At 51.7% G+C, this 23,430-nt stretch overlaps 2 protein-coding genes across 5 annotated transcripts in view; one reads left to right on the forward strand and one right to left on the reverse strand.

The window, feature by feature from the left end:
- The window catches only part of Gask1a (golgi associated kinase 1A), a 32,964-nt gene extending 29,261 nt beyond the window's left edge, over positions 1 to 3,703 (forward strand). The window contains exons 4-5 of the mRNA NM_001399327.1: positions 982 to 1,085; positions 1,693 to 3,703. Coding sequence (NP_001386256.1) covers positions 982 to 1,085; positions 1,693 to 1,903 — 315 coding nt within the window. The 3' untranslated portion in view covers positions 1,904 to 3,703. The remainder of the gene's footprint in view (positions 1 to 981; positions 1,086 to 1,692) is intronic.
- Positions 3,704 to 5,067: 1,364 nt separating this feature from the next.
- Positions 5,068 to 20,734, reverse strand: Pomgnt2 (protein O-linked mannose N-acetylglucosaminyltransferase 2 (beta 1,4-)). 4 transcript variants are annotated; one of them, XM_008766683.4, is made up of 3 exons: positions 20,564 to 20,711; positions 9,184 to 9,253; positions 5,068 to 7,345 (listed from the first exon to the last, which is right to left on the reverse strand). In XM_008766683.4, the coding sequence occupies exon 3, from the start codon at positions 7,235 to 7,237 to the stop codon at positions 5,495 to 5,497; it is 1,743 nt and encodes a 580-aa protein (XP_008764905.1). In that variant the 5' UTR covers positions 7,238 to 7,345; positions 9,184 to 9,253; positions 20,564 to 20,711; the 3' UTR covers positions 5,068 to 5,494. The 4 variants fall into 4 exon arrangements, with proteins under 4 accessions (XP_008764905.1, XP_038937590.1, XP_008764903.1 ...); XM_039081662.2 differs by having other exon boundaries at positions 9,184 to 9,303; positions 20,564 to 20,708; XM_008766681.4 differs by lacking the exon at positions 9,184 to 9,253 and having other exon boundaries at positions 20,564 to 20,734.
- Between the last annotated feature and the right edge of the window lie 2,696 nt (positions 20,735 to 23,430).

Here is a 23,430-nt window from a genome sequence, read left to right on the forward strand (position 1 = left end):
CCCCTCCCCCTTTGGCAGCAAACCTTGGCTTAAATAACACTTCTAGGAAACCAGATATATAAAAGAAAAAAGGGATATTTGATATGTGGCTGGGGCGGAGTGGGTGTGTGTGAAGCCCTGTTTTCACTGTGCCTCAAGACACTTCGGGGAACTTTGAGGTCTTTTAGAGGTGGAGTTTGATAACTGGGCTCTGAGTGGAAGGGAGAAGAGGCGGAGAGAGGGCATGATTGGGTCGTGAAGGTCAAAGTTCATAGAAAGTAGCATGGAGAATGTAGGAACACTATGTGCTTGGGGGTGTGGGCCAGAAGAGATGGGTTCTTATTTCCGAACACACCAAACCTTAAAGGCATGTGCACAAGCATGTGTGTGCACTGTGCGTGCATGCACATGTATGAATGTGTGTGCATACATGTGTGCACAAGCATGTGTGTGCACTGTGCATGCATGCACATGTATGAGTGTGCGTGCAGGCATGTGTATGTACATGTGTACATGTGTGCATGCATACATGTGTGTGCACGAGTGTATGCACCTTCATGTGTGCCTTCAGGTGAGTGCATGCATGTGGAGGCAGCAGTTCTCATCACCTTACTTTTGGAGACTGGGTCTCTCACTGAACTCAGAGCTTACCGATTCAGCTAGACTGGCATTTAACCTCAGGGACCTCTCTTCTCTCTTCCTCAGACAGGGGTTGCAGGCACACACAATGTCACATGGGTTTGTTATGAGGGTTCTGAGTTTTCAGGTCCTCATAACAGTTTTATGCTCCTAAGGCTGCTGGGAGGATCCATAGAGATGGTACACAGTACAGTGTACAGTAAGCCCTTAGCCATGGGACCATGTGGATAAGTGGGGTGGGGGTGGGGCAGTTACAGCACAGGCAGCTGAGGATGCTCATGGTGTCCCTTCAAAATGATTGAGTGGTACTGTCACACCCTGCCCTTACCTAATAGCCGTCCCTGTCCATATTCTTCCTCTGAGGTCCGGAGCAGTGATCCATCTCGCTTGGTGTACATAGACAATGCCGGCAACCTTCAGCATCCAGAGGACAAGCTTAACTTTCGGTTACTGGAAGGCATAGATGGGTGAGGATCTGGGGTGTTGGGTAGAGGTTGGGGGGATGAGGCTTGATGGCCCTGCTGTAGATGGGGGGAACCTTTAACTACATCTCCTGAGATGGCTAAAGTCGTGTCAGACCAAAGCTAGAACTGAGGCTGCAGAGGGCTGCAGACAGCAGAGAGGGGCTGCAGTCAGCGGGCCTGTCCTTCACATCAGAGGACTTCCAGTTCCTGCAGAATACCAGCTGCCCTGCTTCCGAGTGTGAAGGCTAGCTCATCCTGGGTCTGGGTAAAAGAGCTAGGTAAGGATCCATCCTTCCTTCCTCACTCCTAGGAGGCAGCTCAGGCTTCTCAGCCCCTTGGAGGCCCCAAGTGTGCCTGGCTGAGCCCAGAGTAGTTGAGTTGGCTCTCCAGGCTTCACTGTAGGATGGGACCCATCTGAGGGAACCCTCTGCTTTCAGGGCACAGCAGGTCAAGGATTCTCTGATAAGGAGCTGTAGGTACAGACCTGGACTGCCCTGGCTGACTGTGCTGGGTTCCCCAGCTGGGCAAGTTCTGGATTCACACTTTGTGAAGACTCTGAGCTAATTCATGCCTTTCCTTTCTTGCACGGGTTCTGGGGCTTTGGATCCAGGTTTCCCGAGTCTGCTGTGAAGGTTCTCGCATCAGGGTGTCTTCCAAACCTGCTGTTCAAGTCACTGCAGATGGACCAGGTGTTCTGGGAGAGCCAGGGTGGGGCTGGAGGTGTAAAGCACATCCTTGACACACTGGAGAGTCGAGGACAGGTCCTGCTGAGACACATCCAGAAGCACAACCTCACACTGTTCAGGGACAAGGACCTGTGAGCCCATGGCTGGCGGGACCGAGCACACCTTCCTGGAGGATTTCACACCTTGTAAACCTCAGCTGGTGAGCGTCCCTCTCAACGACAGCGTTTCCTTGAAAACAGTTGGTCATCCCGATGACAGATGGGAAAAGTCAGAGCCGGAAGAGCCTACAACACCATGGGACTGTTCACAGGCCGAGGATGATGGAGGGCCTTGCGACTACATTTTCACCTCTGGCAGTTTACTCCCATGTACCAATATATATGTCCAAGGATGTTCTGTGAACTGTCCCCTGCACATGTACATGCAGTGCTGTGTGCATGTGTGCAGAGACATGTAGGTATATGCCTGAACCTGGGATGCCGTGCATGCTAGGCAAGAGCTCTGCCAATGGAACTACATACCAACAGAGAAATCTAGTTTTTAAGATTCATTTTTTAATTTCAAAACTTATTTTTATGTGCATGGGTGTTTTGTGCAACACACACACACACACACACACACACACACACACACACATACATGCACCACATATGTGCCTGGTGTCTACAGAAGCCAGAGGAGGGTGTCAAACCCCAGGGACTTGAGTCACAGACAGTTGTGAGCTGCCATGTGGGTGCTAAGAATTGAACCCAGATCCTCTGGAAGAACAGGCAGTGCTTTTAACCGCTGAGCCATCTCTCCGGACACTAATTTTATTTTTATTTATGTTTATTTCTGTGAGTATGTACCAACTGTGCGCAGGTGCCTATGGAGGTTGGAAGAGGACATCAGATTCCTTGGAACTGGAGTTACAGGGGGTTGTGTGTCACTCCATACAGGCGCTGAGGACTGAAGTCTTTGTAGACCCTTCCAAGAGCAACTGATGCCCTAAACCATTGAGCCATCCCTCCAGCAGGGAGAAGCCTATTATAAAACCGGAATCCCCTTTATTACCATAGCCATCACCTTCCTTCCCATGCTAGCCATTGTGTGTCTGGGCCGACTGTTCTGTGTTTGTCCCTTGCTTGGTTGTGCACTAGAGAGCTTCGAATCTGCACTCCGCCATTAGGCTTGTCTGTGATTCCTCTCAGTCCGCCATTTGTGACTTGACCCGTTTGTCTTTTGTGCAACAGGAAACTGTTATTCTGTGTGGTCCAATCTGTTCATTTTAGCCCGCGATCTCTCAGGGCTCCTGCCTTAGAGAGGCCCTGCTCCTTCAGATCACTGAAATGTCACTTGTTTACTTCTTTTACTTCAGGGCTCATTTGAATGAATTCCATTTGAGAGAGGTCTGTGTTGGGAGACCACTTAAGTTCCATGGCCCCAGATTCCATTCAAGAGTCTATTCTGTTTCCGTTTGAAAGTGTACCCTCACCAGATAAAAATGGAGCACACAGAGGCCCATCTGTGAACTGCGCTGGGCTCCACTCACAGGGTGTCTTATGTCCCTGCTTCAAAACTGGACACTGTTCTAATCCAAGTTCCAGTATTGTGCTTGGTAGTGCATGTACCCCCTTAAACATCTCTTTTGTGTACACAAGTGCTTTGTCTGCACATACATTTGTGCACCACACACACACAGCGCCTGGGAAAGACAGGAGATGTCACTGAGGCCTCTGGAACTGGAGTTACAATGGTTGTCAGCTGCCTCGTGAGTGCCAGGAACTGGTTTGGTTCCCCGGACCTCCGTGGGTTCTCTCTTTAAGTCCTCTAGATAAATATTTTTATGCCTCTTAATAGTTTTATGTTTCAATTTCTCCTTATTTAGGCTGTTTAGGACTTTGGCTGGGTGTCATCTTCTGAGATTAAAGAAGGCTCAGCCATGTGCATATCTCACTCCTGACTTTAATGAGAGCATGTCCGTGGCTTCACTGTTGTGTATGAGCAGGGAGAGCGCACCGCCAAGCACTGAGGTCAAATGTGGGTGTTATAGACATCCCCACAGCGGACGCCCTCCTCCTCACCGCCTGGGTGGGACTTGGCCCATGCATCTGCACATCAATGAGCTCCACCAGCATTCTCCCTTCACAGTCCTGACACTATCCTACCGAGTCCTCTCCTTTGAAAGTCAAAATGAAAAGTACTGAGAGCCAACTCTGCTTGTTGCTATCCAATAAGACCTGCCCAAAGGTGCCCTCTCTCTAAGTTACAGCTTAAGTCAGCTCTTTAGGCCACTCCCAACTACAGGCAAATACTCCCAATACGCCTGTTAGCTGACCCCACAATAAGATGATGAAACCCCTGTGCTGAAAAACACCCAACACCTGTCCCAGGGCACCGAGAAGCCAAGATGGACCTGGATTCCCAGCCCTCATAGTGTAAGGTGTCACGCAGGCCGTGGGTGGGGGCACATCAACCACCTTACGAGGCTGCAGACAGCAAACAGCCAGGCAAGATGGGCCCATGGATGCTTCAGGGTCTGTTGTGAGGAAACCAACCACATCCTGGTTGGCTTTGAGAACCGTTCCACATGAGGGGATCCCACAGGTTTGACGCTAGAACCTGTTCAAAAGCCTGTGGTTGGGGAGGGCACGGGCTCTCGTAGGGAAGCTACTGCTGCAGGACTTCATGGACATGACACGCCTGTGAAATTATCTTCTGAATAACTTCATGCCTAAGGATCAGTGCTGCCGTCGGCTCTGCCAGGCCTTCCTTTTACAGTGGCCAACAGCACCTCGAGGAACTGGTTACAGTGCTGAGAGTGACTACTGAATGCTCATTCGTGGGCGGCTATGTCACCCTCTCCTAGGTGTGAAACACGAACTTCTGGGTCTGACTAGACTTCTGTACTCTTGAACTCACAGCAGCCGTGATGATCAATCATGATCAGGCCAATCTATCCTCCAACATGGGAATGGGAGGAGCTCCTGGGACCGCACCCCACAACGAGGATTTATATGGTTAGTGGATGGAAAGAGACATTTTCTCTAGTTGTACAGTCAGTCAATGGTGAGGAGCCCAGGCAGACAAACCCTCACCCAGGTGCTTGTCAGCGGCCCTAAGAAACTCACTGACACACAAAGACACAAAGGGACTTGAAAATAGGAGGGGTGGGATGGAGCAGAAGCTCGGAGGGAGGGGACAGGAAAGGTTACCGAGGGGAACAGTGTTGAAGTGCACTATAAATATGCACAGAACATCGTATGAAACCTACTTGAGGTGTAATCCGTGCGAGCTAATAAGCATCAGAAGACTTGGGCGAGATGTTCATAATCATTTAATGACGGCTCCAAACACACCTGTCACTCAGTTACAGATGAAATTCGCAGGGATTATCTGCCTAGCCCACCAACCACACGACCACCATTTCTAGAAGCCAGGACCTGCACCAAGGCCACAGCAGGAAACAGCATGGTTATTAGCAAGAGCAGATCCCCGGGACCCGGCTGTGCCTCCTCCTCACTGCTAAGGAATTCCTCCTGGGTGGGGCTGATCGGTGTGGCACAGGGGACGGGCACTATCTCTTCAGAGCTAGGGGAATTCTGCAAACAGCACACGTCGGGAAGCAGGCTTGGTGCAAGCCTACTCAATAAATAGATACTCAATCACCACAGTTGCTAGCAGAACTGTGAGCCTGGGAAAGCAGAGCCTCGAGACCCCTCCTGAGGCCTGGCCATGGCCTGCTAGCTACGTGCTGCACACCAGCACATCTGCAAAAGGTCCCAGGAGGCTCCTGTTGAAGATGCAGCGGACCCACACCAGGTAGGTGGTAAAAGGTTTGATGTTCTCCGTGAAGGTATGGTTCTGCAGCGTCAGCATGTAAGGCACATACGTGTTCTCCCCTTGCTCCTGCAGCCACACCTCGTACCTCACCTCCCTCACTTTCAGGTACTTGAGGTTCCACGGGATCTGCCAGGACACAGACAGGCGGGCCTCCGTGGCGCCCTGCACCGACGCCTGACATCGAGCCTCCCGTACCTTACCAGGGTACAGGCTGATTGCCCACCTCTGCCTCCGTGGCCCCGGCCGGCCCTTCACCACACGCCGAATGGATTGCATGAGGGATGGGATGTCCACCCTGGTGTCCTGGTAGATTCGGAATAGCCACTCTGGGTTCCGGCAACACAGATGCCGGGGAACCTCTCGGCTCTGTAGGATGCGGGCCTGCTCAGCCCGGTCCAAGTGGGTGATTCCCCCTTGGTCCCAGGGTCGCTCGGGGTGCGTGACTGTGTTCTCCCGGATCATGTTTCTCCAGGCTACATACTGCAGGTCCATGCCAGGCAGTGTGGCCAGCGTCTTATAGGGGGTGTAGTGGTCAGGATTGACAGCGTACGGGAAGAGTTCAACCACAGTAGCCCCACGGGGCAGGAAGAGGGCTGTCACCAGCTGGGCCCCATGCATGCTGACTAACATGGAGGCGTTGCTGACCAGCCGCACGACATCGGCAAAGGTGTGGTCCTCCAGGGACACTGTCACGGTCTTCATCTGGAACTCTTGTGCTAGCTCCAGCAACAGCTCTGCCTCATTCAGGATGAGTCTATTCTGGGTGCGGCTGAAGACCAGAATGTATTCCTCCCCGAGGGGCGCCCCCGCGTGGCTCACGTTCAGCCTTTCAGTCATGAAGCGGGTGAACTGCCGGATCTCATTGCCAGAGACCAGGATGTTGGCCTTTGGGCCCTGGGGCTGGACAAAGCCGTACTGGTACCAGGTGGTGACCTTGGACAGGCCCACGAAAGCATGGGAAAAGCAGAGCAGCCGGCCCAGGGTCTTGAGCTGCGAACGGAGCAGCGGCTGCTTGGGGCTGAGGAGTTTATAGAGGTCAAAGTGGGCGCCCTCGCCCCACCCCTCCATAAAGAAGAGCCGGGCCTCTTGGGCCAGGCCGGGGAACTGCCTCAGTGTGTAGAAGAGGGGGAGCAGGTCATCATGGAAGACGTGCATGAGGTTATCGGGGTTGAAGCGGTTGGCGATGAGGGCCACATCAGGCACGAACACTGGCTTTGGCATGAAGCGCAGGGCTGCGGCAGGCAGCTCCACGAAGTTGAAGTACTGGGCATTATGGTCCTCCACAGTGGACAGGTCCAGCAGGGCCGGCTGGAAGCGCCGGGAGCCCAGGTTGGGCAGCATCACAGACGAGTTGCCGTGGAAAAAGATGAATTCTTCGGCCTCATTGGAGTAGCAGAGCCACTTGAAGCGGCAGATGCGGTCCGTGTGGGTGCGGCCCGTGCACACCATGTGGGTGCCACCCTCCATGAGGATCTGCAGGGCCTTCGGGTAGTCGATCCTCAGCCCTGGGACTGGATCCAGGGACTGCTGTCCAAGGGCCAGCTCCTCCTCTAGCGTGGCCGCATGCTCCCGCAACCGCACGTGCTTCCACAGGACCGCAGCCAGCACTGATACCAGGAGGGCGTTGAATACTGCAGAGAGGTGCATCCTATCGCCACCAGGGGGCCTCAGCGAGATGATGGCTGCTGGGCAGAGCCACAGCCCAAGTGGGCTTCACCCATCCATCCCTAAGTGTGCTGGAGGACCAGAAAAAGCCTGCAAAGGGTGAGAGAGAGGAGTCAACCCAGCCAGGACTCTCAGCACACTCCCGCCGTGTGCTTCCTCCACGTCCACACACCTACTTCAGCAAAGCTCCCCAGTGACATGTTGTGAGTCAAATCACAGGTTCTGGGCTCTTTGAGTTATTTTTGTATGTGTGTGTGTTCAGGGCATGTGTGCGTGTACAACATTTGGAGGCCAGAGGTCAGCATCAAGTATATTTCCCTGACTGTTCCTCACCTTGTGTTTTGGGGACAGAGTCTCTCACTGAACTTGGTCACACTGATTGAGTTGGACTGGCTGGCCAGGGATCTCCAGGATCTCCCCCGTCCCCCAGCTCTGCCTCTTCAGTGCTAGCATTAGAGATCACCACCATGTCCAACTTCTTATGTGGGTGCTGGATCTGACATAGATCCTCAAGCCTAACGGGCGCCCCATGAGCCATTTGTTTAGATGAACCGGCCCCCAGTCACCCTTCTAATTACACCGGTACCACTCAGCTGCTGAGCTGGGAGGATCAAGATAGCCTCTCAGCTGTTGCAAGAAGAGCAAGTCCTCTACCTGGATGAGTGCCCTGGCCCTCCCCCCTTCATTAGTAGCTGCTGAATCTGTCCCGCCTCAAGGTAAAGTACCTTGTGCCTTCAGCAGCCTCTGAAGATGTCAAGAGGAGTATCCTACACACACCTGTGCTATGGAGGGAAGACATTGCCACCACCGGAGCCCTGTAGAAGTTCAGTGAGGTACGGGTTTTGGGCCACATCTATCTCCAAACAGAACCCCTCACATTTGTGTAGTGATTAGTGCCAGTACCGAGGCATTTGGGGATTGAGGGTCGGGCACGTTCACTCACTCGGCCTCCTGAGTGGCCTTTCTTTTGGAATCCAGGCACCTGTTAGTAAGAGCAAGTGTCTGGCGGCCTTGCCACGGGCTATGATGAAACACTGGTTGAAATTCTGGCACCCAACCATTTTCTGATGTACAAAAAGAAGCATTTCGTTCAGTTAGGTTCCCTAAGAGGTGAGGCCTCCAGTGCAAGGAAAAGGGTTGGGATACCTCATAGTCAATAAAGGGCCACAGAAGCCCTGTGTGTTCAGAAGCACCCAAGGCACTCTCCTACCTTCATGATTCAGCGCTGAGGCTGGCCAGTGTTAGGCAGGAGCTGGCTGGGACTACCCATCACTGTTCCTTGAAACAGTGTTTCAAATGTAAGCACAGAAATCTCCCCAGAGAAGACAGAGACCAGGGATCGAGTTTGGCCAGGTGCCACCGAGGCACCCTGGACTGGAGCAGCACCCACCCTCCCTTCCTGGGTCTCCAGGTTAGGCCAGCAGTGGGATGGTCATTTCTGTCTATGTCCACTCTTCCTAAGGAGTTCCTCGGTGTGTTCACACTTCCTCCAAGCCCTGTGTTGAATCTCCTGGGACTCAGAGGAGGCAGAGACATTGCCCTTGGGGTGCCAGAGAGCTTACTTCTGGATTTCTGGCTCAACCCAGTGGCCTGCTGTCTAAGAGGGACTGGTCAGACTAGGTGAAGAAGCCAGTCCGTGTTCCTATCCAATGGACAGGAGGAATGGGGGTGTCCCATGGCTACTAACCACAAGCAAACTGGCCTGAGGGTACAGATAGTATGCTAAGGACTGCACACAGGAGAGACACAGGGACCCTGTTTTCAGAGAACTTTCTTCATTTTTGAAGCCAGACCGAGTTGGAGCTCTGGCTTATCACAGACAGGCACATGACAGGAGAGTACAGCTTTCTGAGTGATGTGCTCAGCCCCAGCAGAACAATGCTGTACCCATTTCCCTGCCCTGGGCCCCAATTCTCCTTAGAAATTACCTGACACAGCAAACCAGTTACAGAGCATCAGCAGCTAGACACCAGTGCCATCTGCTGGAGAGAAGCAGGACTGCAGGAGAAAACAGGCGACTGTCAGCTCCAGTGTCTATAGGACCCTGGCTGGAGAAGGGAGACAGGACTTGGCTCTTTCTGTACTCTCAGAGGATCAAAGGTGTTTCTAGTTAGATGTGAGTACCCGTCTTGTGCCTTCCAATATGGCAGTGGCAGAGGATAGGACAGATATGGAAGGGGATGGGAAGCCCTGAGAGTAGAGAAAACATTCTGTCAGAACCTCCTGTGGTCTGAAACATAGAGTGGACTGACGGGATGTCAGCCGACTTTGCAACTTACAGTCAGGCAGCCCGAACAAAGGCCGAGTGACTGGAACCAAGAGACCGAGTGTGGAGCTAACCCACACTCCTCCCTGCTGGGACCCTGAGGAGGAGGCTTGTTCTCTGAGGGCTCTGGGCTCACCCATGGGACAAGACTGCAGCTTTGTGGGTTAGCCTTTCTGACTGCCTACACTCACTCAGGTAAGCCAGGACTGAGGACAGACAACAGACTTGTTCACCATCCTTCCTAATGGGGTCCTGTATTTTGTCACTGTGGAGGAGAAAAAGTGTGGGGCAGTCAGTGGTCATGATAAAATTCTGTCTTTCTCACATTCTCCTGCATGACCCCACACCACTCCAACAGCACTGTAACATTCTACTTCAGTCGGCAAGATCAAAAGTTTTGGCAGAACCAAGATATCAGACAGAGGCAGGGAGAGCTTTAATCAAAGGTAAGTGGGGGCCAGAGCCACCTGGGAAAACATATTTTGTCTCCATACACTGTCCCTAAAAACCTATGCTGGTTCTTTAGGGTGCAGGTGAGTGTGCTGTGAAAACCAAAGGACACCCACCCTCTGGGCTCCGAGTGCCAGAGCTTCTGAACAGACAGGCTCTGGACAGGGTGAGGGTCTGTGATGGACATCTCACACGGAGAAAGTAGGCTTGTCTGTCTGTTTCCAGCTTGGGGAAGGCCACCATGAACATCTTAAAGTAAGAGCCCTCCAGCCAGGCCCTGCTCAGTGTCTTTGCATATGTGGCGCCCATGACAGCCACACCTAAAACAAAACCCCTGCCTGTACCATGCCAGGAAAAGGATCCCTAATTCGGAGCACCCACACACACCTCCGCGCATGTAAGAGATCTGTAATTCCCTTGCACAAGTCTCCCCGACTGCTGGCTGGGGGCTGTGACTTTTCCCTGCTGATTTTCCCAACCAACTCTTGTTATGGAGATGGGTATAAAACCAAGTCTGGATGAGGGCATAGAAGTTCAAATGTGGCAGCTCTAATCTCAACACTATTCTGAGAGCAGATGGCCTCAGAGCTTCTAGTAGACTCAGAGCACCGTTCTGCCCCTTAGCAGAAGTGACTTCTGTGGTCTCTGCTCTCTGCCATCAGGAAGGGAGAGGACTGCAAACAAACTTGGGAAACAAACGTGTGTGAATGAGTAAACACGTGAGGGTGTGCATGCACATACGTGCACATGCCTGTGGAGGCCAGTGGTCGACGACGACTACTTTCCTTGATCCCTCTCTGTCTTACTTAATTTTTAAAGACCTTTTTATTTGTGTGTATGAGTGTTTTGCCTGCATCTCTATCTGTGCACCATATGAGAGCATGGGGCCCTTGGAGGTCGGAAAGGATACCCAATCCTCTGTAACTGGAGTCACAGATGGCTGTGAGTTGTCATGTGGGAACTGGGCACACAACTTGGGCTCTTTGCAAGAACAAGTGTTTTAACCACTGAGGGATTTTAACCACTTGTCTGGATCCCACACCCAGTCTCAACACTGGGATTACGGAGGTACAAGCCACTGTCCACGGCTTTTATGTGGGTGCTGAGAATTCAATCTCAGGATGCTTTACCCAAGGAACCCAGACCCCTAGAAATAAACTTCCTCCATGGAAAAGACGCTTGCTGTGGAAGGGAGGCACAGCACCATGGCCTGAGTCAGGTCATTTTCAGGACCCCTTCTCTCTGGTGTGGGTGTCCCAGGCAAGGGGGAGATGGAAAAGCACTGCTTATATCCCTTGCCCTGTTGCTGTGTGCAGCAGCCTGACCTGTGTACCCGGTCTCCCTTCCAGGAGAGGTGAGGATGATGTCCAGGGGAGGTAGAGCATAGGGAGCCCCTTGAGAACCCCACGCTCCATCTCCATGAGAAGCCTGGCTCTCGGTGAGTCTGTACTGGCAGCTTGACAGAATCTAGAATCACCTTGGAGACAAGCCTCCCTCAATAATGCCTGCTGAGGCCTGGAGCTGTGACTCGGTGGAGAGCTGCGTCCTCAAATCTTCCATGACAAAAGCTTACTTCCTTCATCGTCCCAATGGTAGGCGATGGATGGATGGACGGATGGATGGATGGATGGATGGGGACAGGCTCCACACAGAACATGATCAACCACAGCATGGTGTGCTACCAGGAGCAGAATGGACACCAGCCAACACTGCTGAACCTGCATTCCGGCTTCCCAGGGCAGCTCAGGGTGGGTCATGGCTCGCTAATCTGACTTCCCACTGATCGTAAGTACGAGTCAGTGTGTGTCGAGGTGACTGGTACAGTATGTGTGTACTTGCATACATACATACACATGCATACCCAGTATATATGCATGTGGAAGTTTATGTCAAAGACATGTAAATGTGTGTGTGACTCTGTGCATGTGTGTGTGTGTATATGTGTGTGTGTGTGTATATGTGTGTATTTGTTCTGTGTGTATCTGTGTATGTGTGTATCTGTGTGTGTATGTGTCAATCTGTGTATGTATTTGTGTGTATGTATGACTCTGTATGTGTGTGTGTATCTGTGTATGTGTGTATCTGCGTGTGTGTATGTATGTGTGTGTGACTCTGTGTGTGTATGTGTGTGTGTATGTGTGACTCTGTGTGTGTATGTGTGTGTGTATCTGTGTGTATGTGTATCTGTGTGTATATGTATATGTGTATCTGTGTATGTGTGTGTGCAACTGTGTGTGTGTGTATGTGTGACTCTGTGTGTGTGTGTGTATCTATGTGTATATGTATGTGTGTGTATCTGTGTATGTGTATGTGTGTGTATCTGTGTATGTGTGTGTGTGTGTGTGTGTGTATCTGTGTGTATGTGTGTATGTGTGTGTGTATCTGAGTGTATTTATGGAACAGAGTACAGAATCGTAAGCCAATGTGAACAGAACAGGAAGTGAGGTTCTGCAGGGGCCAAGTCTGTGCATGTGTCAGACACAAATCTGGAGAATGACATTGCTGACCTCAGAGTTCTCTGTGGCGGGTGAGACTTGAGGTAACACCTGACCTGATCCAGTGGCCAGAGCAGGGCACATGTGCTGAGGGGCAGTGACAGCTGCCGGTGACTCCCATCTGATGCTCCCTCTGCCTCACTGTGCCACACAGTCACTGGCAGACTCTGCCGAGAACAGGTTCAAGGCCTGGTCTGGTTCCTTTCCCTCTTCAGACCTCTCTCTTCATCCGAGGACTCGGGCACTGTCTCCCTCCTACTGGAAACTTTAGTGAAGTGTGGTTAGGTTGAACTCAATTCAGTGGCTCAGCCAGGACACATCCTGATAGAACAAGACTTTTTCCTTTTGTTTTTAAGAAAGAAAATGGATAGGAGATTTAAAAATATCCTCACAAGGCCTTTAAATATAAGGATGTGTCCCACTGACCCTAGGTGATTTCATTGAACTCTCAATAATGCTGACACCTGCAGACAGCCAGGCAGTGAGGGTAGGCTCTAGTGCTGACAGGACTCACCTGGACATCTGGCACAGGCTCCACTCCCTAACTGCCATGGCCAGCACCACACGCAGAAAAGCTCACATGGGCCTTAAAGTCTGATAAAGAAGAAGCATCAGCCCAGGGTCCCTAGATGAGAGTGCAGGTTGCAAACTGCAGATCAGGAACCAGGGGGAAAGGGAAAGGCGGGGTAGAACACATGACCTCCGGCCTGGGATGGAGGCAGTTACAGCTAGCTTGCTGAGAGCCTGGCAGAGCAGCAGACGCTTGCTCAAAGCCTGGTGCCCACCTGAGGCGACGGCAGCTAACCACCATGGGCTGGGGCCTTAAACAACAGAAACATCCTCACAGCACTGGAGGATGGAGTCCAACGTTCATGATCGTGGTCAGGGATTCGACACAGCTCAGTCTCTCCTGCAGGTAAAATGTGAAAAGCTCTCATCTGTAATTTTGAGCAACTGTAGACAAGAATGGGCCTGCTGTCCTCACACCACCTGCCAGGATCCTAAGCTCTGGCCCCAAGAGCCGCAGGAGTGTCAGAAACAGCTTTCCTGGCAAGAGCAGGGCTCCTGGCTAAGTTCTACACTAACATTGAAACAATTTAACTTTTAAAAGCTGTCCACATTTATGACTAGAAATGGTAGCATCCCTTCTTTGACACTGAGAAACACTTTTAGCCTAGACACAGCATGTGTTTACTGGTAAACTACCAAGGCTTTGGATCCCTTTGCTCTGAGTGGGTGAACTCATCCTACCAGGTCAGGCTGCACTCAGAACAGTTTCCTCCAACACTCCGACCCCCTACAACCTTCCAGTTTAGAGTCTGGTGTGTTACATGATGGTTGTATGTGCACCAAAACTACATGATGTGGGAAATCATGCTCATGTAAAGCACATTAGTGTTCCTGGGAGCTGTCACCCTTGAGTAAGATGTGGCAGCCCCAGCATCCTCGTAAACTAGCAGTTAACTAAGAAGGTGCACTGAACAGTTCTGAGCTCGAGTGCTTGTAGTTTTTGTTTTGTTTTTAGATTTTTGTTTTATTTTTAATTGGAGGCACAAAAAGTACAGTTGCCATGGAAGTCAGAGGTCAGAGGTCAAAGGTGTTGGGTTCCCTTGGAGCTGGAGTTAGAGATATTAGGGATCTTGACCACTGAGCCACCTCTCCGTCCTTCGCTCCCTGCCTCGTTCACATTCATACGCTAATATCTCGACCTGGAAGAGACCCCCTGGAATCAGAGCTGGCCTGTGAACCCTGTGTTAGCAGCTAGTGTGAGTTCCAACTCCTAAAGGAAAAACTCCCAAGGGACTCAAGTTCCTTTGCTCTGGTGTGATGGGCGATTAGCCCCTGCCCTGCTTGTGCAGAAGGAAGGAGGGCTGGGGTGAGCTGGAGGTGGGCTCAGCCTTCCCTGCTGGCCTGCAACCCTCTCAATAGGCACTGTTCTCTAGTGATACAGTTATCCACTCACAGCCTGGTGCCCCCCTCGGCTTGACACAAATGGGTCACTGGAAGCTGACTCGACCTCCTCTCTGGTGACAGAGCAGCACCACTGTGGTCACACGCAGGGCTGAGGATGGGAAAGGAAGGGTGTGAATCCATACTCAGTCCCCAAAACATCCATGTCACATGGGACTTAGACCCCAGTGAGAAAGAATCCATCAAGACTCCAGGAGAAGCCCATGGTTGGAGAGACAGATATGGACCCCAGAAAGTGTCCACCACATACAGGTACAACAGGAGACCCAGAGAAGCTCTACCTGGAGGTGGTTGGGCGAGTTCTGGGCAACAGCTCAGAGGCGTGTGGGTTGGTTGTATGGCTGTGTCCAGCTCTCTTGACCATCCAGCAAACCACGAGACCTCTACGTCTTGGGATGCTTTCCTGGCCTAAGCAGAGCTCACGGCATGCACAGGTCACTGAGAACTTCAGGGTGGAGACAGCAGGGAGATGAGGCTGCCAGGAAGCCAGGCTGTTAGCATTCTAAGCTCCGCCCAACAGTTACCTGGCAACAGCCAGGTGTGCCTGACTCACTATAAAAGGGGCTGCTTGTCCCCTGCTCTCTTTCTTGCTCCTCTCTTGCTCTTACCTTCCTGCTCCCACTCTTTCCCCAACCCCCATCCCCACTCCACATGGTCATGGCTGGCCTCTACTCCTCTGTCTCTGTCTCTGTCTCTCTCCCTCTCTCTTTCTGCCTCTACTAACCTCTTGACTCCCTTCCCCATGCCCTGAATAAACTCTATTCTTTTTTTAAAAGAATCATTTATTATTTATGTATATGAATATGCTGTTGCTATCCTTAGACACACCAGAAGAGGGCATCAGATCCCTTTATAGATGGTTGTGAGCCACCATGTGGTTGCTGGGAATTGAACTCAGAACCTCCAGAAGAGCAGTCAGTGCTCTTAACCTCTGAGCCATCTCTCCAGCCCCTGAACTCTATTCTATACTATACCGTGGTGTGGTTGGTCCCTCAGGGGCAAGGGATGCCTCAGCACACCTCAACGAGGCACCCCCTTCCCCCACACCTCCATAGAACATATCTTCTTCATCTTTTTATAAACACATCACTGGCTTCACCAGAGAAACCCCCCAGGCTCAAGGGGAACTTAAAAAGCCCTATGTAGGCAAGACCCCTGGGTGGCTGTCAGGCATCTAGGGAATCTGCGACCTGCGACAGGAGAGTGGAAACAGCCTCAGCTTGGGTTTCCTGCAGTCTCATTTCTCTGGCATCTCCCCTGTCCTAACGACGAGGCCGCTGCCGTCCATGGCTTATGCCCACTCTGGTTACTGGGTGCAGGGTCCTCTGCTTTACCACAGTGACACTCTTCATTATATTACAGATGGTGAAACAGAAGGTGCTCAAGCTCTCATGAGACTCCTGCTCAAGCTCTCATGAGACTCCTGCTCTTGGGGGCTGGCTCCAGTGTCTGCAACCTGCGATCACCTTCATCTTCTTATGGGAAGCAACCTCACACTTATGGAGACTGCAGGAAACCTTTGCTTCATTCTTACCTAAATTCTTCCCTAAGTCAACACATCTATTGTGCTCTGTCACATATAAACTCTTTCCTGAACTGTCTAAAAATGAACTAGGTGCAGGTGGGGTGGTATACACGTGCAACCCTGGCATTTGGGAGCAGAGACAGGAGGGTTTAAGACCAGCCTGGATACTTAGTGAGACCTCATGTCAAACAAAACCACCACCAAGAATATTCTGCTGATATCTTCCTCTCTAGCCATAACTACTTAAGTCTGTATTTCTGAAAACGATGTTCTCTTATATAATGCAGATTAAGAAAATTAATATTGATACTATTTTCGTCAGTGGTCCCTATGCCGTGTCCAGAATCCAACCCAGGACAAAAAGTCACATCTTAACTCCCAATCTGGGACAGCTTCTCTACGAGCTTGACAGTTTGTTTTTATTTTATGCATGTGAGGGTTTCGCCTGCACGTGCATGCTGTACTATGTGTACGGTCCCCATGGATGCCAGGGAGGGTGTTGGAGACTCTACAAGTAGTTATCGGTGTCTATGACCCACTGTGTGGTCCTAGGATCCAAACACCGGCTGTCTGCAAGAGCAACGAATGCTCTCTCTTAACCTCTGAGCCGTCTCTCCAGCACCAACCTTAAGTTTTAAGCCAGACAGATATTTGCTGGCATGTGCCTCGGTCTGGGTTTACCTGGTGTTTCTTCATATCAGAGTCTACACGCTTGACCCCTGAGTTCGCTCTGTGAACCTTAGTGAGACATTCACCTAGAGGCAGCCCAGGTGGGGAAAGATCTAGAAAGTGTCCCCTATGTAGGACTGTAAAGAATCAGGCCACTTCCCTGGGGAAAGGAAGCCCCAGGACCCCACAGGGTTCTAGAACAACTAGGGGTAGAACTCAACTCTTTCTATGCATGCGGCCCACATACGAATGGCCCAGATTCCTAAGAACCCATGTTTTTATAAAACTTCCAGATGACTCTGCCATGCTCTCAGTTTCGATGTGAAGCTGCTCTAACACCATCACACGGTACCACAATGCTCCGAATGAATTTCTATCACCACAAGGAAATGACAGCTCCAGCCTAGGTTCCCCTCCCATGACTAAAGTCCACACTGAAACTTTCTAGAAAAGCTATCTCGGCCTAGGTAGACACCATTGCTTGTGGCGGAAAAGCAGTGCAAGATAAAGTCAGGTAAAAGGAGGGAGGCCTGAACAGCCACCAGTGAGGGACACTGGCAGTGTCACGTCATCCTGCTGGCCTCTTGAGAAAAAGCTGGACAGCGTCTCTAGGTCCTTAGCTGCTGCATTTCCCTCCCACACAGCTTCTGGTGGCTCTCGAGGCCACCTCAGGATGTGCCCTGGTCCCTGTTCACACTTCCACTGAGGCCCCTGGGTAATGTTCATCACTGGCAATCCACAGAAAGCCTGTACTACCATGACAACAGCAGAAGAGACTCATTTAGCAGGCTGGGGTCGTGACCTCCTTCCTGAGGCGTGACTCAGGCCCAAGTGCTCACTGAATGGCAAGGAACGCCCGACGATGCTCTACAGAGTGGAGAAAAGGACCAAGTGTTAGCATGAGGCTACACCAACAGCTGTCGCCACAGGCAGCATGGAAGACCTGGTTTGCCTATAGACACGTGGGGCCTGAGGGTGGCCCTGGCAAGAATGTGAGAAGCCAGAGAAAATGAACGAATTATCCACATCTTGTCCAGATCAGGGAGAGACTTCTAGCCTCCAGTGCAAAAGGGGAAGGCTAATTGGACTACCACCTCGCTTCATCTGCTGAGGCACAGCCTGGGGGGTTCCCAACTCCCTGTGGTGGGAACTTGGGCCTATGTATTAGGCAAACCACTGAACTACAACCCCAGACCTTAATTTTCTCTTGGTATAAGAAAATTGCACCTTCAGGTCTTGTAGCCCAATGGAGGTGGCCTCTGACTCCAAGGGTCGTTTTTTAGGTCCTGTGCATGCCCAGCCGTCATCCTATCTGAGAGAATCTCCAGCATTGGAGCAGGGCAGAATTCACAGCAGTGAGGTTTTATGACTCAAGGGCTGAGCAGATGTGGAAGGCTCTGGAAACACAGACCCACGGGCCTTCAATGGTAACTTAGCAACTCAGGGCTTCTTGCTGTAATTACTCTCACCCAGCCAGGCAGAGGAAGCGCCTGGCTATGGCTGGTGGCTTAGGAAGTTGTGGCTCTTCTCTCAAGTCTTCATTTTATAAGAGAGGTCTCTCAGGCAGCCAGGGATACAGTGGTTGCGTGGAGACTGCAGCAGAATTCCCTCACCTCACGCCCAAAGAGCTCTGCTCCGAGAGCAGGGTCCTACCTGAGATGCACACGACTCACATGTTTTTTCCTAGCAGATAAACAAGCCCCACTCTGACCCCTAAAGCAAGCCTTCTAGGTCCTACCCAGGCTGTAGACTCACACACCCACACGGTTCTGAGCTAAGGTGCCTCTTCCCAATACTTCACCCCTGGCCTCACCCAGGGGACCACCTCCTACAGAATGACCATCCATGGGACAACGGGACATGTGGAGTCAAGCTCTAACCCAAATGTGTGGCTCAGACCCCACTGTAACACAGGAATGTCTGCTATTCGTCCTAACTGGGCCCCAGGACAGGAGAGCACAGAGGCAGCAGGGGAGAGTGGAATGGCCCAACCAGAGAGGTCACGTGAGTTCCAGCCCTACCACTTAGCAGCGAAACAACACCAATTTTTAACTGCTTCGAACCTTAGCTTACTGGTCTGACAGGACACTTGTACTATTCCACGGGGGAGGTTCCAGGTTTGTGGACCCAGCGACCCCACAGAAGCAAAGCTCTACAGATGGCAATTGTCCAAGACTAAAAGACAACAGCGGCATAAAAACCCATTGACTGACTCTATGCAGGCAGCACTCTGCATACGTGGTCTCATCCCTGGTACAACCTAAGGCAGGTGTTGTGAAACCCATTTCGCACTAAAGGACATATGCTTGTCACTGCTACATGTACTGTTCAGTTCACTGCAGCTGTTCTGGAATGGGGCTGAAGTTCAAACTCAGGCCTTTATTGCAAAGCCCATGGCAGCACGTCTGGATCCTTCCTTCCCCGCCCCGCAGGCCGCTGTTATCTCTCACCCAACTTGAGAAAACCCTGGGGATCATTTTAGCGTTTCCTGAGGGAGAGTGTCCCTCCAGACAACCAAGCTGAGGTGACTGACAAGGCCTCTGGGGAACAGAGTGTGGAGTAATTTAATATTCTGGCTCTCTCAGTATTCTCTAGAAGCCTCTGCTTATTACTGCTATTTCAGAAAGCAAGAACTTGCCAACCAGAAGGTTGGTTAGAAACCCTTTGTCAGCTTGGGCTGGCGGCTAGGGAGGATGAAGCAGGAAAATCCCAGTTTAGGTGTGCCTGGAAAATTAGCGAGACTGAATCAAAGCGAAGGGTAGAGAGAGAACGGGGTGTACTAGCACCCATGTGGCTTTGGATTCACCCTTAGCAAACAAACAAAACACTGATGGCCCGGACAGTCCTGCACACCAGGATGATGCTCCACCAGGGTGAATCCACTCACCGGCTCTCTCCTTTCCCAAGGCCCCCAGGGGCTCTCAGTTCTCAACTGAGGATAAAGGTCCCAATTCTCTCCTAACTCTGTCACCAGTTGGAGCCCTGATCCTTCGGGTGGAAGGGTGGGCTGATCCTAGAAGCGGCTAGTCTGTGGAAAAGCCAGGACCCGGAACCGGAACTCCAACCTTTCCTTTTCTATAGATGGTGGTCGTTCATGTTAACATTTGATGCATCCACTGTGTTCAGAACCCAGACAGAAAGCTTCGCCAGCATCACCTTGTGGAATCCTCACAGCAACTCTTCTTACAGAGGATGAAGGAGGGGACCAGAGAAAGTGAATGAGTTACTTAAGGGGACATGGCCGGTAATGGAGAAAAGATTTGTCCAGTGCCTGGAGCCGTCCACACATGGAAAATGAACTGTGCTGATATTCACGTATCCCAGAAGCCTAAGATCATCTACCCCAGCAAGCTCCGGGGGCTGGCTGGCATAAGGTCAGAGGATATTGGTTGCCCAACACCTGCAACATGATTCTAGTCGAGGGCCCCAAACTTTGACCCCAGACTCCCACTAATGATGAGAAGAAGGGTTCCTACAGGCAAGCCCATCAGGGTCCTTCGTCAGTGCTCCCCCACCCCCACGCCTACCCCCAGCACTGTCAAGCAGACAAACTCCTAACTCCCAACCACCCAGGTGCTTCCATACGAAGCCCCAACTGCCTTAAGGGTCAGGGATGGGCCGACTGAGGCACCGCTGCAAACGCAGCTGGTGCAGCCCAGGCCCCCACTGCTCATCTCTCCTTGCTTCACGCCACCTGTGCCAAATGTGCACCATTCTTTCCCAGGCACAAGCATGTACGTCCCCGCTGTCAGCGGCAGTGCAGGCTCCAGCTGAAAGATCCAGTGCGCCACCGGGGCTGGGCTGTTCAGGCCCACCCCTCCCACCTCGGCGCCTGCTCCAAGCGGCGTCTACCGCCCTGGGTCCCGCAAGCCTGCCGGCCTCCCCTGAAGCCCAGGGCCCGGCACCAAGCCCAGCCCGGCCCAGCGCCTCACCTGAAGCCGGGCTCTGTGCCCGGTCCACTCCGAGCCTGGGGTCCAGCTGCGCCACAGACCCCGCGCTGCCCACCTGCCGGCCGGGTGTCGCAGGTGTTCCCGGTGTGCTTGCCCTGCTGGCGAGCTCAAATTCTGGATCTGGAGCGCGTGCGCGGGCCTCGGGACCCGCCTCTCGGACCTCGGCCAGGATCATCTCTTGGGCTCACAGAATCCTGGGAATTGTAGTTTTCAAGCGAGCCGCATGAGCGAGACTAGGAAGACCAGAAGCTCTACTTGGTGTTCAGGTTGCCCAATTATGAGAGTTCTGATAATAAATTTAAATGCAAGATACAGCAATATCCATACGTAATCTATGGAAAAATAATCCATACCTTGACACGCTTTTAAGACTCATGAAGAGGCTGAAAAGATAGCTAATAGCTAAGAGCACTTGCGGCTCTTCCGGCGGTCCCGGGTTCTGTTCCCAGTACCTGTGTCCGGCAGCTCAAAACCGCTTGTAACTCCAGATCCATGGAATCTGAAGTCCTCTTCTGGCCGCCGAAGGTGCCGTTAACAAAAATGTAGTCACTGCAGATGAGCACAAAAACTGAACAGAGCTGTTCCTGGTCATTACTGTAGGTTTCAGTTAACTTCGGATCGTCTCCCCTCAAACCCGAGGCAATGGATTTCTCCTCCCTCACCGGGCTTCTTGTCGGGTATCTTACCATGTCTACCATATGCTCTTTCTGGGCACTGCCGTTGGCTTTACAACCAAACTGGTGGGTGTTGTTATGAGTGGGTGTCGGAGGACAGTGTTGGAGCTTGGATTTGACATCAGGAGGATCTGACTGAAACTGCTTGATTTCTCACTTGGGAAATGGAAGTCGTGACACTTCTGACATGATGCCCCAAATGTCACGTGGAGCCTTGCCCTTTTGAGAACCGGGGTGGGGGTGGGGGTGGGGTGGGGTATATATTAAGGGACCCTCTGCACTCCTTGTTTTTCATTGGTCCAGTTAGCTCAAAGCCATCCCAGAACTTCAGTTGGCTTCACACTCAATGGTTGTAATTGCAAACTCACCCAAACTAACCTTTCTCTCTCCCCCTTCCTCTCCCTTCTAAACAACGCCCTGTACACACACACACACACACACACACACACACACACACACACACACACACACACAGAGAGAGAGAGAGAGAGAGAGAGAGAGAGAGAGAGAGAGAGAGAGGGGTGAAAAGATCAAACAGATTGTACTGAAGAACTGACACAGAGAGTTGGAACAATGCCACTCGCCACAAGGCAGATCATGTTTGGACTGGGCACCATTTGCCTGTAACAATGAAGAGGGCTCTGATGCCTCCTGCTTCCTCTAGCCCCTATCTGTGCTGTCTGAATTCCTCTTTTTTCTACCCCCCCCCCAATTTGGCTTTTTAAAAAGCCACAATCTCTTCTCTTGGTCTCATAGAAGGTGGCCCCTGGTCTGTGGAAGCTCTGCATAACTGGTCCCTGGCCCTTACAGACCTCAACTTTGCCCTGTCTCAGAGGGATCTTCGTCTCAGGAAATATGTCTTCCCCTGTCTGGCTTGAGCAGAACAATATACGTGAAGGAACATTTGGCGACATGTGGGCTCACTAGGATGAGGAGGAACAGACTCTGCATCTAGGGTCTGCTCTGATGACAATGTCCAAGAACCACGCCACGCTGTCGATAAAGGGGTCAGCGTTCTCTGACATCATTCCCCACGCAGGAGTCATCACGTGGAGTGCTCTTCCTTCATCTGAGTCGCAGTGCGCATGCGCTGGGCAGAGCCTGCATCTCAGGGAGACTCCTGTCTGTAAGGAGCCCCGAAAACTGAGTCCATGGCTCCTGATCTCCAAGGTGGAGGGCATAGCAAAGGGGCTCTGAGATGAGAGTAGAGCTAGGTAGTCTGCTGTAGCTCCTCGTCGAGCAGATCGTACCTCCAAAAGGATTCTTCCTTTCATAAAGGGAGTTTTGTGGATAGGTTTGCAACGTGGCAGGTAGAATAAGCCTCTGGGACAGTGTACGTTTTAGCCTGTGGGGCTGACCTGTCGAAATTGGGGAGCGTTTCCAAGTGAAGATGTTTCAGAAGTGAGAGAAGGGAGGGAAGGGGGAGGAGGGATAGAGGGAGGATTTCCCTCTGTAATCTCCTGTTTTTCCAAATGGCTTTGACATCGACTAGCATCTACTTGTTGAAGTTTCTGAGCAAGCGCCTGTACCCGCCAAGCCACTCGGTCCTTTCTCCAGGATCCCCTTTAGTCAGGACTATTGTGTATTTTTTATCAGCTTTGTCAAAATCACACTGTTCACTCGACCAGATTCAGAATAACCTGGGAGATTAGTGAGGCACGCTTCTGGATGTGTCTGTGAGGACTAACTGAGCCGGGAAGACCCTGATGAGTCTGGCACTGCCCTGTTGTCTAAATCCAGTTAAACTGACGATGAGGACTAACCATTGTGGTCTGTGCCAGGGTTCCTTCATTCATCCACTGTTCAGGGCGTCTGCAATGTGCAATCGCAGACCACATGACCTCACGCAAGGCGTTTGTGCCCCTCGTCGGTCAAAGTGAAGGTGAAGGCTCACTGGCCTTGCTTTGTCCATTTTCCGAGAGATGCTTCCAGAGTGATTTAATCCTGTTGGTTCACAGCCAAGCTGAATTAGGGCAGTCGCCTGACTGACATTCTGAAGGACTCTGGGGTTGGTGAGGAGGCCTCTGTCCTGCTCTTTGGATTGCCCTCACTGTCCCCTCTTGGTCCTCAGGAGACACTGCCAGCCCTTGGCTTGTTTTGTCAGCTGAAGACCGGTTTCCTTAATTTATTTTGTCCTATACTTTGTGCTCCCATCATTTTGTTAAAGCAAAAATA

The sequence above is a fragment of the Rattus norvegicus genome, chromosome 8 (genome assembly GCF_036323735.1).
Source record: "Rattus norvegicus strain BN/NHsdMcwi chromosome 8, GRCr8, whole genome shotgun sequence".
In the NCBI taxonomy this organism is placed as follows: Eukaryota; Metazoa; Chordata; class Mammalia; order Rodentia; family Muridae; genus Rattus; species Rattus norvegicus.